The sequence below is a fragment of the Cyprinodon variegatus genome, unplaced genomic scaffold (genome assembly GCF_000732505.1).
Source record: "Cyprinodon variegatus isolate N-32 unplaced genomic scaffold, C_variegatus-1.0 Scaffold158, whole genome shotgun sequence".
NCBI classification, from domain to species: Eukaryota; Metazoa; Chordata; class Actinopteri; order Cyprinodontiformes; family Cyprinodontidae; genus Cyprinodon; species Cyprinodon variegatus.
In genome coordinates this window covers 1230139-1244799 of record NW_015150611.1, presented here as the reverse complement: position 1 = coordinate 1244799, position 14661 = coordinate 1230139, and the positions used below count along the sequence as shown (strand labels likewise).

Sequence of the window (14661 nt, the reverse complement as noted above, 5' to 3'; positions counted from 1 at the left end):
AAAAAATATACAAAGAAAAAGTATCATTTTCTCTTTACACTGATCATATTGCAAAAACAAACATGTATCTATTTCCTTTTCCATCTGTTTATTTCAGTTAAACTATTTTATATTCCCTATTTTTATTCAGATTATTGTACATTTTGATATAAAAGCTTTTTTGCTTGTCAATCCTAATATCCTCACTAACATGTATCATATTCTAATACTTTTCTTGTTTTTGTCTTTATGCATAAAGTCAAAATTTTAAGGGTTTTTAAAGGTGCAAATGTAGTTTCTGTCTAATGTGATTAAAGTAACATTAAATAAACCTGCACAAAGAAATATTTCAAACCAAGCAGTGATATAAAGACATAGAGAAATGTTTCTGGTGGTCTCTGAAAGCTGTGCTCTAATGTAAAATAAATATTTTGTCTCATAAAAGTATAGACACCTTTTACTTAAACATTCCTACACTTTTTCCACAGTTGTTTTTAAACTCAGCCCATTTAAGTCATTTAAGGCTTTAAGGTAATTTACCTGGTGAATCAACAGCAGGATATGACTCTTTGTCTCCCTCTAGCAACGCTTCTGTTGGCATCTAAATAAAATTTGGACATTTATTATTCAAAAATTAATAACATTTCCTCTGATAAAGTGAAAAAGGGCAGATTTAACAGAAGAGTGTGATGATTTGGTAATAAGATCGACCTTTGTTTCACCATCTTCTGTTATTTCATTTCTCTTCTCTGTATTTATGTCCCTGTTGACAAAATGAAAGTTCAGAGTAAGTAACAAAACAAGCAGCTGTATTTTTACAGCTGGATGGATCTTAAATTAAAAATGGATCCAGTAAAATAGGTCAATTGAAAGGGCTGCGATCTGTACTTGGCACTATTCTTTCTCTTTTTGGCCTCTTCTTCCTCTTTTTGTGCTGTGTTGAGGCTCTCTGCATCCGCCAGGTTATCTACAGCAATGGCCAAGAACACATTGAGCAGGATGTCTGAAGAAGTGAGTTAAGGGAAACAACATTTAAAAACATTATTAAAGAAAATAAAAAACTCCATGACCTTTAAAGAAATGAATCGATTCAGTAAAACCAGCTTTCCTGAGGTGCAAACATTGGTATGTTTGACAGAACCTTGAAAAAGTATCAATACTTTTAAAAATTATATCAAATCATACTGTATTCCAACTATATGCCTCACATATTTCATTTTGATTTTTTTTTTTCCTTTTTTCTTTTAACAGAACAAAAGATAAATGTAAATTGGACAGAAAACTATGCATATAGGGCACTACAGCAAGACTAGATCTGAAAATATATCCAGAGGTGCAAAGAATAGATTTATATTAGTGATGTCCTGATTGGGGCTGCAACTAATGATTATTTTGCAAATCGATTCATCTGTTGATTATTTTTCAAATTAATAATTGGATAGCAAAAGGTTCCTTAAAGAAGACTTTTGCACTTGAGGAGTTCTGGATAGAGCATATTAACAGGCAAAAGATATTTTTATCTTAAATGCAAAATGTTTACACATTTCTTTTTGCAATTTTGGTATAATTGCTGCTCAAGGTGGGTTGCTCTGTCAGCTAACGGCATGTTTTAGAGTCTCTACACTCAAGTTAACGATTAATCGATTACTAAATTAGTTGAAGAATATTTCAATAACCGATTAATCATCAATTTTGATTAATTGTTTCAATACTAGTCCTTATCCAAAGCCATGTGTCAGCTTGGTCTGATAATGGTGGGACATTAAACTCTGTGACCTTTACATACAATTCAGAGGGAGCTGTTAAAATCCCTACAAACTCATCATCCACTGGAATGGAAACGATATACATCCGAGTCAAAAAACAACAACAAAGGTTGACATTTGTTGATTCCTAATGATCAATTATCATTAGTTATCATTTTCATTAGGGAGATTTTGCGATTGGCTTTCACAGAAAAGGGATCATGTATAAAAGTGTTTTATAATAGACTTTGTAATAGTAACTTAAAAAAAAGGTTAAATGTCAAATCCAATATCTGTTTTACATACAATCTTTGCACTATAGGCAGAACTTTGTTCATCACAAACAGTGAAGATAACAGAAGAGCTTACAGTAGGTCAAGTTTCAGAGCAATAAAAATATATGATTGTTATGTAATTTTGTCAAACCTTATAACGGCACACTCTGGCACAATAGTACACTCATGAAGGTTTGGGCTTTATGAAAAAATCGGGAGTTTAATACAATATCAATACGTTTTCAATGCTCTATGGATGATGTGTATTAGTTTGATAACCAGGAAGAGGATACAGTTTCCACAAATGAAGAGGATGATGAAGTAAATGCAGACCACCATTCCAGAAGATGCTGGACCACCGTATGCCATGATGCCATCATACATCACAGTGTTCCAGTCTTCTCCTGTAAGGATCTGGAGAATAACATGAAAAATAATAAAAGAACTAAACAAAAATACTCTGTTATATTGGCACTGTATTTATCAGAATGTTATATTTGACATTAAATTTGAGCCTTTGAGGTTAATAAATCATACCCTCAGTTAAGTGCTGATTTTTTGCAAACACAAACCTGAAACACAGTGAGAAGAGCCTGGGGGAAGTTATCAAATGTGCTTCTTTTGGTCACGGTCTCATCAAAGTTGAATTTTCCCCCAAACAGTTGCATGCCAAGCAGGGAGAAAATGATGATGAAGAGGAAGAGCAGCAGCAGCAGGGAGGCGATGGACTTCATGGAGTTAAGCAGAGAGGCCACCAGGTTACTGAGAGATGCCCAGTGACTGAAGGAGGAAGAAAATGATTTAAGAGAGAAACACAACAGATTATTACATGATACGATAATGTATAATATTATAATGACATGTTTTATATGAAGATGTTTATGTCACTGTTATCTTAGTCTGAGGTGTTGCTGGTTTCAAAACTAGTTATAATAACAATTTCTCTTCCTTCCTTCCTTCCTTCCTTCCTTCCTTCCTTCCTTCCTTCCTTCCTTCCTTCCTTCCTTCCTTCCTTCCTTCATCTTTAGCCAAAGTGTTAATAAAAAACATAAATTGACACTTCAGATAATCTCAGTAGAAAAAAGTCAAAAGTTACATCTGCAATGGTAAAGCTGGAAGCAAATAAATGAAATAATATAATAATATAAATGAAAATATATGTAGTATAATATTAGGATGAGCAATATGTTGCTCTTGATTACAGTGAATTTGTAAGAAAATTAGATTAAAAAAAAAAGCATGCAGTAATATTTTGTGTACTGTGCCTTTAAACATAAGCAGCCATAAGCTATACTCTTTATTTTGTTAAAAAAATGAAATTACATGAACCACATAAAAAAAGCTACAACAATTTGATTCATTCTCTTTCATAGATCTTTCATGATCTAATGTGCTTAGTGCAGCAGATTAGATCATTTATCACATAAACTCATATTAGAGTGAAATGTTCTTACCGTGTAACTTTAAAGATTCTGAGGAGGCGTACGCAGCGTAAAACTGAGATCCCCAGTGGAGACATGATGGCTAACTCCACCAGGATTGTCTCCACGATGCCTCCACACACCACAAAACAGTCAAAGCGGTTGAACAGCGACACGAAGTAGGCCTGTAGCCCTAAACTGTACATCTTCACAAGCATCTCAAGAGTGAATAAGGCCAAAAGAACCTTGTTGGCTACATCTGGAGGAGAGAGAAGAATACCATATTTTCAGTAGCAATAAAAAGGTTATAATATATTTAGTTAATATACAGTATGGTAAAAGTAAACAAGAGATAAAAAGAATACATACCTTGTACTTCAGTGAGCCAATCTGGCTGGTTGTAGTGCTCGGATGCGATGGTCAGGGTGTTGAGGAACACCAGAATGATGACGAGCCAATAAAAGGTCACTGACTTCACGGCTGCCCGACACTTTCTTCGGCAGAAACGGTTCCACCGTCGCCACTGGCGACTAACAAAACAAGTCAGTTTCAACATTTTGTCTTAAACTTATACTTAAACCTTTTTGGAAATTTGAGGGCAAAATTGATCTTTTCCCCATGCAATGAATCATTTATTGAAATAAAGGAATAATATCACAGCAAATACAAAAGGATCAAAACCCATCAGGAGCAAACGGTTGGATTTTTGGTAAATACAAAACATTGGACTGTCGGTACCATCAGGGGAAGAAATATATGGATGAAAACAGCAGGGATCAGAATGACTGAAATACGTGACCAAAATTAGTCATGCACGATGAGCTGGATCGCATCAATAACTACCATGCAGCACCACAAAAGTGTACTAACCTGCACTTTGATTTGGTTATTTTCTGACTGGTGGAAATAAAAGACAAGACATTTTTTTTCAAATAAAAATGGGAAATATTATACCTCTAAAACCTGACTTCGTTAGTGGACTCTTCAGCTTATGTCAGAGAGACTTCAATTCCGATGGATTACTGCCAGTGTTGCATTTAAGAGCCGGCGTCTTTGGTGACCTATTTAGTATTCCAGCTAAACTACTGCAGAGCTACTGTATCTGAAAGCTATGATGAAAAACCTCTTGCATAACTGATTTTTGGCATGATGTGTCAAACTCACCATAGCGGCCCACAGCACGGAGATTTGCCCTCTTCTCCATTATGATTATCTGTGTTCACTGACTCCGTCTCACTTGTGGGCATGCTGGCTGTGGAGTCACACGCACAAAGTTACAAAGGTTAAAAAAAGGGTAAATTCAAATATTAACAAGATTCACGTCCTGAAACTTTATTTAAAAACGTATTATTTTCTATGTTAAGTGTATATTGTATAGTGTGCTAGTTGTTACATATGTGTATTTATTTCAGAAACTAAACCCATTTAAAAAGAGATCAATAACTTTAAACAACAGAAATAAAGCAATAAAAATAAAGAAATATATAAGGAGGACAACTGCAGAAATGTAACATAACAAAGTTTGAAAGTTCAACGTAGGCACGATCTTAAACACAATTTATTAATTTATTTTCATCTTCAAACTCAAAAATGTTTTTAGATAAATGTTATACTTCCTGAAAAAGCTTAGTAGTGATAAGTGGAGTGTGTTGTTTAATCTGATGCCTTTCGTGGGAAATGTGCAGAACGTATCAATGTTTCTCTGCAGCAAGTGTTGATTTAGACGAAATGTCAAAACATTCATAAATGACTGAAAATAGGATGATTCACACATGCAGGAAAATGTATCTTTACAGAAGAGAAAGGGAGAATGAGTTCCATATGAAGAAGATGATGATGAAATGATGCACAATCTTTATGCAAACACTTCTGATCCAATAGGAGCCTAATACAATTTGCTGTTATATTTCAGCCAATCTCATAAACAGCAAGTTTAACAATGGAGACTGTTAAACTTGGAGACTTCTCAATATTTTTTGGTCTGTTTTCCTAAACCAATAAAGTCACAATAAGCTGCTGATTTTCTCTTAAAAGTTCTTTGAACTTGGGAAACTCAATGAAACATGCAGTTCAAATAGGGACAATGTGTAACCCCATAAGTCTAGGAATAACAAAGCTTTAACTATACAATAGGTAGAGTAACCTTTCAGTGTCAAATAATGCCAGTTCAATAACATTTAAACGTTTTAAGACTTTGACCCTGCACCATGCACTAATATTAACACTTATATTCTGTTTTTAACTTTAGTCTTTTGAGGATTAACTACCTTTAAATCTGTGGTTTGTATTTGACTATTTACTATTAATTACACCTCTCTTATATCAGTTTTTCTTTATAATAAAATAACATCCAAAAATTAATCCATTTTAGAAGTGACACAAATTAAAAGGTCAAAATACAGCGAGTAAAGCCCAGCAATGCGGAGACACTCTTTGGGACGAGGATGAAATGTCCTCATGAACATGCACAGGAATGGATGAATTCTTCCTGACACTCCTGCATTCAGTTGCACACAAATGCATTTACCCTGTGTCTCTGTGGACTGAGAGAACCAGCCAAACCTTCCTTTCTTCTTCTCAGTGAGGTCAGCCAGTGTGACCCCTTGGTGTTATCAACATGCAGTTCACACAGCAGACAGCAGGGGAAGCAGTGAGTCAATACAAAGCAGAACAAGAGAGAGGAATGAATAGCTAGAGGAAGCTTCTTCAACAAACTACTGATGCAGCTACAGTATCCAGAAAAACACTGATAAACAATTGAAAAGATTTATGGATTAAAACTGTCATTACTGTGGAGTATAATATAATAATAAAGGTCCTCATCAGTCATGTTTATTCATAGGTAATATATTTATGAGATCATTGATAATTAAGGAGACTTAGTTGTAATTAAATCGTAAGAATGGAAAGAAACGTCAAGTGTCTCATATTTTTAATATTTCTGGACACAATAACCACTTATTACATTCTAAGACTGGGCTGATTAGCAAGAGTCAAGACTTCAGTGAGAACATAAAATACAGGGGTTAGAAAAGTAAACAGCTGTTCAAAGCAAAGAAGAGATGTGGCAACATATGGGAGAAAGAGGGGAGGAGAAGAGGGAACATCTGATGTTAGCAGCGTTCTACAGGCAGTGTTTACAAGGCACAGGAGAGAACGTTAGTGTTTTCACCTTCAACCACAACAACAGCAGCAGCAGTGGTAAAAGCAGCACAGAAACTGGAGAAGGTGAACACTGACAGGTGCATATGAACTGACTGCAATGCACTGTAGGAGTATTAAAACACAGAAGATGACATTTGTATGATTTTTGTAAAAATGGATGCTCCCTGCATCATGCCAGATTTATTACGTAGCTGCATTATTACCAATTATATAAATAGGATGTTGGTCCTTATTTTAGAAGTAGTTAAAAATTATGAATAAATCCAAAAATATTTAATGATCTGGAATTAAGGTTTTAACTACTTTACTACTTTTAACTTGAACTATATTTCTGAATTCTCCATTTTAAACTGAACAAATATTTGCTGAATTGTGAACTGATGTTAACTTTCATAGACATGCAATGGTTGGAATGTTCCTGCTGCAAAACAAGAATAAAAAACAAACAAAAAATAAGATGGTGGAAACTCACGATTGCGCTTGCCCTCCTCATCTCCCTCCTCCTCGTTCTCAGGATCAATGTCCTCGGCTTGTGTGATCCAGTCCAGGTAGCCCTTCAGGTCCTCCTCCAGCTGCTGCTTCTCACGCAGCTTCTGGAAGTCCCCCCGAGCTTTGGCCTTTTCACGCTCTTTGGAAAACTCTCTGAAGGAGAAAAGAGGCAACCAAAAGCAGAAAGTTTCTCTAGATTGTACAGTAAGGTTGATAATGAGGTTAGTAATAGTCACTTAATTTTCTGTAACATTGGTCTAAGTTTTGAAGATTAAGAAACAGTTTCTGACAAGAGAAAAATAGAAACTGAAACCTACCCACTCAAAACTCCCAAAACCAGGTTCAGAACAAAGAAGGATCCAAAGATGACCAGACTGACAAAGTAGATCCACGGCAGCTCAAAGCCCATTGCATCGTTCATCTGCATTGGAAGAAGTTAAATCAATGGTAATTCACCAAAAGTCTAAATATCTAAGAATAGCAGTTAAAATATAAATGAAATACTCAAGTAAAGGAATTAACTTGTTGTAATGTTCAGTAATAAAAACTGAAATCTCAGTGCAAGAAAGATTGTTGTGTTCTTTTTTAATTTAAAGTTTATAATAAAGCATTTCTGGAAATGAAGGGAAAGAGATTAGTCCAAAAAAAAAAATCCTTGTCATATTAACTGTAATTTTCATCCTTAATGTAAAGTACATCCTTTAATTACATAACCTACACAGGAACAGAAAGCTTCCTTCATTAAGTACTAAAATACTGTATATTCATAAATACACATTTGTTAGCAGCGCTGATAGAAATGTGTGAAAAGCCTTAGGATATTTTTATCCTTTCTTGCAGCAGTTTGTGCTCACAACGGAGAAATCCCACTTTAGCTTGAGTACATCTGTTAACTGGTGAAAAAAAAGCCGCCATGTTAAGAAAAGATGTTGCATGTTTATTTCGTTTCTCATTTTTGTAGGAACATCCCTGATGAGTAACGTATCACCAAGCATAAACATTTTTGTGAATTGTTTTTTTTATAGGGGATAATTTCTTTTTGGCAAGTTTTTAACATACAAAGAGAATGTGTCCTTCAATTAAGGCAGCTTCAATTTTTGTAATTAAGGAAACAAAAACATGTTCCTGCTTAGACATGAGAATGTCTATTTTAAGTTTTAATATTTCAAAATTCAATCAAATAGATGAAAATATAGCCTGGATAATGACAAACCCTTGAGGGACATATGGTGTAGAGGATGGAAATGTAGGTAAGTTTAATGTTCTAAAAACTTAACAAAGTTTTTTAATAATGCTACAATTAAAACAGGCTTTTAAAAGGTTTTATACATATCTACACCAGGCATGCCAGTCCTTTTTGCAGGGCTTAATCTTACTATGTCAGACAAGTAAAAATGATTACTCTGCCAATATTAACAATAAAAATGTCAACAGTTAGACTGGCAGAATTGCATTAATGCACTGGCAGATTTTTTTTTTATTTTAGTATTTTGCTTTGTGGTAAGAGGTGCTATTTCCTGGTAAAGAAAACATGTTTCTTCATTGTTTATGGAGAAAGTGGATAAAAAAATAGCTTTTATCATTTAGAGATCATAAACTATTATAAATCAGAATCAGCTAAAACTGGAATCTGCAGGTATTAGCTTTACAAAGGTTTGATATTAGAAGTTAGCCCCATTAAACCTCTTGGATTAGTGCATCCTTGCTTCCCTATAAACAAGAAGTTGGCTTTTTTGAGCTTACAATCACTCAACTGAATTTCTACAAAGCTTCATTCATAAATTCAAGCATCCAAATCAATCAGACATCCACTGTGTCTAAAACGTTAAAGCTACTTAGTTTAAATATGGTTACAGAAAACCATCCATCCATTAGTTGCTTCTCTATTGTTTTAGATTGGTCGAGCCATCTTTCTCCTCCAACAACAGAAACACCAACATTAGCATGTCATTTCCATGGCAACACATACATCAAACGCGCAGTAAATTGTGAAGTAAGGGTAAAAAAAAAATGGGGACACAAAGGAAAATGAGGAAGAGATGTTCATTATTTCATAGATGAGGCTCACCATCAGTAAACTGGAGTGGGTGGACCGAGATGGATCTCATAAGTGCTTTGGCTAATTAAAAGCCATTGCTGGTTTTTACTCATTAGAAGCTGAGTGTTTTTAAGGGGACAAGCTTTTTAAATTAATGGAACTTGTTTATTCAAAGACAAATGACTGTTAAAGCTGAAGCTCTGAAGGAAATGTCATGTGAGGAGGGGGCTATATGAGTGCGCCTGATGTGTTTATCTTAAAGGTTTCAATTACATATTTAGCACAATTCACAGTCATTTTACTTCAACTTTGCCGGGTAAAAGATTATGCACTTAGCACAGTTTAATTTCCTAATATGTCATATAGCATCTTCATCTCTTTTATTGGCTCAGGTATAAATAAAATGCCTTAAAATAATATTCTGTCCTGTCATCTTAGTATATAAAAAGAAACATATTTACTGATTGGAAAATCAGCCTTTGAGGCATATTTTTTTATTTATTTCCAATTCATTTTATTTCAGTTTCCAATTCTATTAAAGAAGTGTTTGGTTATGGCGAGGCTTTGGAGTCATCTTTATTATATTAGATTACCCAGTAGAGAACATCTGTCCAGCCTTCCATGGTAATACACTGGAAAACAGTGAGCATAGCAAACAGAAAGTTGTCAAAGTTGGTGATCCCGTTGTTGGGCCCTTGCCAACCCTCTCTGCAAATGGTGCCATTGACCAGGCAACGACGACCGTGCCCTGAGACGGCACATGGCGCAGGCTCCTCTTCTGCAAGGGCTCCTGATGTTAAAGAAAGATTTGAAAAACAAAATTAAGAGCACTCATTTAATGTAATTAAACCCCCTGCATGTTAAAGACATAATAACCCCCCCAAAAAAAACATCTGCATTGATATAAACCGACCTGTCACCAATTTTGATTGCAGGTTTTTTTTTTCATTCTTGCTAGACATATTCAGCAGTGTCAGTATTGCACCCTCTGATATGCCTCATGTTTAACATTTAAAAATTTATGTGAAGACTGTCTAAATGTTGCAGAAAAAAACATCAACAGTTTTACTTTATCTCAACTTAATGATGAAGCTTTGATATACTGAAAAAGATTTGCTCCAATTGACAATAGTTTGACCTGTTTTCTAATAATTCAGCTAATAGCTATTCTATCAGTTGGGAAGCTCCTGTTCTGGGATTATAGTGTTAAACTTTATGCCACAAGCAGTCAGGAAAACATTAATTATGAAGAACTGGTTAAAAATAAGCCCTTACACAGTAGCAATGCAAATTTGTCTCCTCAAAGCAGTACACACTTGTTTTATTTCTTTACATTTAGACCCACGTAAAACCACAAAAAAAGTGTGCCAACAGCTTTTGAACATTCTGAATTTTATATAAAACAAAATATTAGGTGTGTAACCTGAAATGGATATTTAATTATACATAAAAGACAAGCTCAAACGGAAAAAAAAACTATTTGGTAAAATAAATCCCCTTTGTAGAGAAGATAAAAATGGTGCAGCAGTTCACATAAAAAGGTAATATTTAACTTACAATAACGGCAGCATTATCAATGCTTAGTGACACCATACCAAGAGAAATCATTGTTTTGTATACAAATATATGTGGCTTTCTTTTTAGGGTAGAGTAAATCATTGTCCTGCAGAAGCACATATCCTAATCATTGTTTTTTTCAACAGCAAGCATCGGATGCTTACAAACTTAACACACAGGAGGGAAGGTCAAACCTTCCTTTTTAATGTACATGCAAAACCATAAATAATATTTTAGTTTCAGTTTCAGGCTCATGTGTAACTATTCCCGCCTCTCACTTTCTAATAATGCCCTGGGCAACTGCCCACCACCACTGTATGCAGGTTTCACATATTTACTGCTTGGCTTAAAGGTTATTGGTGTTCAACAAAAAACAGACATGGCAACCATGTTTTTCTGTTATTCAACAGCATTTTCAATAATTTTGAACTAAATGGAGCACAAAACTCTTCATGCGTTTCTTTACGAATCAGTTTGGTCAAATGACAAAACAGCAGACTCCGATATAAACAGCTAAATGAAGTGTACATTTACTCTGCATTTTATGACATTTATGCCTATTTGTCCATAAACTGGTCCCTATTTCTTGAATGATGCCATGCTATAAGCAATTCTAGGCTAAAGTGTGAGAGTGTTTACATAATAGCTTGATATTAGTCATCTAATCACCAGATTTAATCCACCATCTGCTCAATCCTGTTTTGACTTGCTTGTCACCATTCGCCTACAAGGGGCATTATCCCATTTATTCCAAGGGATTATACCCTGTATCTACCGTAATCTCAGATTTACACTTCGTCTGTTTAGTGTGAGAAACAAAGTAAATATTAAAAAAAAGATCAGTTTAGGAGCTACTTTACCTGTTTTTATGACATAGCATGTGGCATGCATCTTTCCAATGAAGAGCTCCAGGCCGATAATGGCGTAGATGATGATTACAAAGAGGACGAGCAGAGCAATGTGAAGGAGGGGGACCATGGCTTTGATTATGGAATTTAAAACCACCTGTAAACCTGCAAACATACACAGATGTCACCGAATCATAACATCAACATGCTTGTACACTAATCTAGACTATTCAGCAGAACTGATTGTGGTTTACTTTTTACTTTTACCTAATAATATCTTAAAATAAGGTCCTTACTTGACACCCATACTTCATAATTCAGGCTTGGACGAGTCAGCATTTTTAAAAATGATAAGTTTCAAGAATAACAAAATTATTTTTACTTTAGAGACAAATACTGTATCACGCTCGCCAACAGGTGGGACAACCGGGCCTGTTGTCCCGGGCCCAGGGTAGAGCGGGGTCCTGGATCGGCCACCTTCACTTTTTGCCACAAATATCATTATTTTTTTGAAGACGTTTGCAAGAAAATTTGAGCTTTATGCTTAAGTTTTATAAAATTTGGTTATCCACTGCAGTATTGAGAACTACCCCGACAAGCCATTCCTTCTAACTGGTTATATTGCTGATGCAGTTTCTCTGAAGTTTATCAAGCTGCTATACATAATGCTGGCTGCGGTGCAGGTGGAGACAGGAAAATACAGAACCTGAATCTTCCCCTCCGTACATGGTCAGGTAGCAGCTCCATAACTTTAACTTAAAGGGTAAAGCGGCTCTCATCTGAAGAAGCCGCATCAAGCCGGAGGAAAAGCCTGAGACTAGTCATAGCTTAAAGCGCTCTGATGGAGCAAAAAACTAAGCAGTTTCTGTCAAGGGTTTGTTCCCTATGTTTGCTAGATGAAGTTATAATTAAAACGGGACCAATAGGTATTGTTAAGAGGTTGAGAAGTACCAAATTATATGAAATGTCTTTCTAACTAATACAAGGCCTGAAATAAAATATGCAATAATTAATGTGTATTCAAACCAAATCAATATCTTTGTAATTAAAACTAATACAGTAATTGTTTGAACATAAAGAGCAACTAAACCCCAAATAAGAAAGCTATATTTTTTCTAAAGCTCCAATTTTTACAAAATTTGTCAAGTTTTTTAGCTCTGCAATATTTGGCTAAAAAATGTCCTAATGCTGACCTCTATGGGTTGAAACAGGAGTACTGCAATAGATTTGTCCTTTTGGTTAAAATTATCTAGTTATGTAGCTTGGTTCTTGTCTAGAGGTGCATTTGATTTACTTCAGAACTTAAACTGGGAAGTCAGAGTGATTTAATCTGAGGGCATAGGGTTCCAATTTCCTGCCTGTGGACGTTGAATTTGTTCTACATGGTTTTCCAACATATGGGTACAAATAGGATGCATCATAAATCCTGACCTGATCCTGACTACACCCCACCTTAACTTCCTCCTTTGATTCCCACAATTGGCCTTGTGCCTTTCTCACTGCACACTTTGGTGGCATCTTTCTAATTTTTTCTGGGGGCTGAGTAATGCTTTTACATCAGATTTAATTACACTTTGAGTGAAAAATAAGATGCACTATTTGTGAACTCACAATTATCAAAATACCAGTTAGTTTAAGGACCACATACTGTGTATAAAACATCTGTAGTAACATGAAATCAAAGTTTGTTTACCTCTTCTATCAGCTCTGATAATGACATGATAAGCCCAGACCTTATTGTCCATGTTACAGTCTAATTAAACCGCACAAAGACAACGATCACACAAGAGCAGAGCTAAAAAGACATTTTCAGTCAAGCATCAGGTTTCTAAAATCTTTTCCAAGATCAAACATTCAAATGATCTGCTGCCATGGAAACTCAAATCAAGCAAACAGATCTGCACGCATGTAGATATAAGTTCATGTGTTTGGGAAACAGACATAGGGAAGAAGAAAGCATTTTCCTGGTTCACAGAGGGAAGTGTTATGAGATCTGTGCACGTTGTTATTTGAATTTATTAGGTAATTGTAATAAAATGCAAGGTAGATAAATAGATGGTGGAAGAAATAAATTCCAATTTTTGGGGATTGGTATTTTTGTACATTGTTTTCATTGTGATAAAAAAATGTATCTACTTTTATCTGGAAAGAAATTTTATTTAATGTTTTATTAAATAAAACATTAAATAAATATTGTTCATAACTATATGAGGAACAACAAAGTCAGCTAAAAAAACAAAGCAAGAAATACATGATGCCAACCTGGATCACTGACAGCAGATTAATACTGTTTAAGGCATATTTTAGTATAATCCCAAACTTAACTTTTTTTTTTCTAAAAATCAAGATTCTAAAAATGAAATGGCGTGTAGCTCTTTAAGTTAACAAAGAGCGCATTTCTTTTTTCAAACAATTAGATTGCAAAAATATAATAAAAATGGGATTTGACACAGAGTCATAGAAAAAAAAATGGTGAGAAGTTTCTGCATGAACTCACTGGGAACTCCAGAAACAAGGCGAAGAGGTCGAAGAACGCGAAAGGCTCTGAGGGCCTTCACATCAAACCCTCCTGGTTTGCCTCCAGTCTGCCCCCCTGAGTCAGCGTCTTTGGTAATCATTTCCAGGACAACACTGAACAACCTGGTTATTAGACAGCAGAAAAGCAGGATCAGAAACAGGAACAGAAAATGACAAATGAGGGAACAATGTTGCCAAACAGCCAAAGCTAAATTATTAAAGGAAACATGTTAAAATGCTAATAACAAACATGTTTGTCTTTTATTATTTTTCAGGTAAGGTTACATCAGTGTGAGCCATTTCAAGTACTGTACACCGTCAAGGCCAAAGTTTCTGATATCCCTTGTAGATTGTACTTTAGTTTTAGCTATGTGTTACTCCTAGAACGAGCTAAGGATTATGGTGAAACCACTGATCTCCATTTATCCATTGGATAGCTGATAGACCAAAAAAACTGAAGTCACTTAAAGCCATCTTGGCACTCCCTAATCTCAGGGAGTCGTGCCATAAACATGCCGACATAGCATAAGCATTTGGCTGCAACAACAAACATTTCTCATATATATATATATATATATATATATATATATATATATATATATATATATATATATATATATATATATA

At 35.0% G+C, this 14661-nt stretch overlaps 1 protein-coding gene across 2 annotated transcripts in view; it reads right to left on the bottom strand.

Annotated features, from left to right (window-relative positions):
- Positions 1 to 14661, bottom strand: part of cacna1d (calcium channel, voltage-dependent, L type, alpha 1D subunit) — a 102856-nt gene that overhangs the window by 36229 nt on the left and 51966 nt on the right. Inside the window, exons 5-18 of one of the 2 annotated variants that reach the window (XM_015377771.1) lie at positions 14015 to 14157; positions 11530 to 11682; positions 9706 to 9902; positions 7392 to 7495; positions 7058 to 7227; positions 5948 to 6022; positions 4585 to 4672; positions 3790 to 3950; positions 3454 to 3679; positions 2572 to 2779; positions 2293 to 2413; positions 868 to 982; positions 691 to 742; positions 520 to 580 (exon numbers count right to left, since the gene is read on the bottom strand). In XM_015377771.1, the coding sequence (XP_015233257.1) occupies positions 520 to 580; positions 691 to 742; positions 868 to 982; positions 2293 to 2413; positions 2572 to 2779; positions 3454 to 3679; positions 3790 to 3950; positions 4585 to 4672; positions 5948 to 6022; positions 7058 to 7227; positions 7392 to 7495; positions 9706 to 9902; positions 11530 to 11682; positions 14015 to 14157 (1874 nt within the window). The remainder of the gene's footprint in view (positions 1 to 519; positions 581 to 690; positions 743 to 867; positions 983 to 2292; positions 2414 to 2571; positions 2780 to 3453; positions 3680 to 3789; positions 3951 to 4584; positions 4673 to 5947; positions 6023 to 7057; positions 7228 to 7391; positions 7496 to 9705; positions 9903 to 11529; positions 11683 to 14014; positions 14158 to 14661) is intronic. The other variant, XM_015377772.1, reaches the window with a different exon arrangement.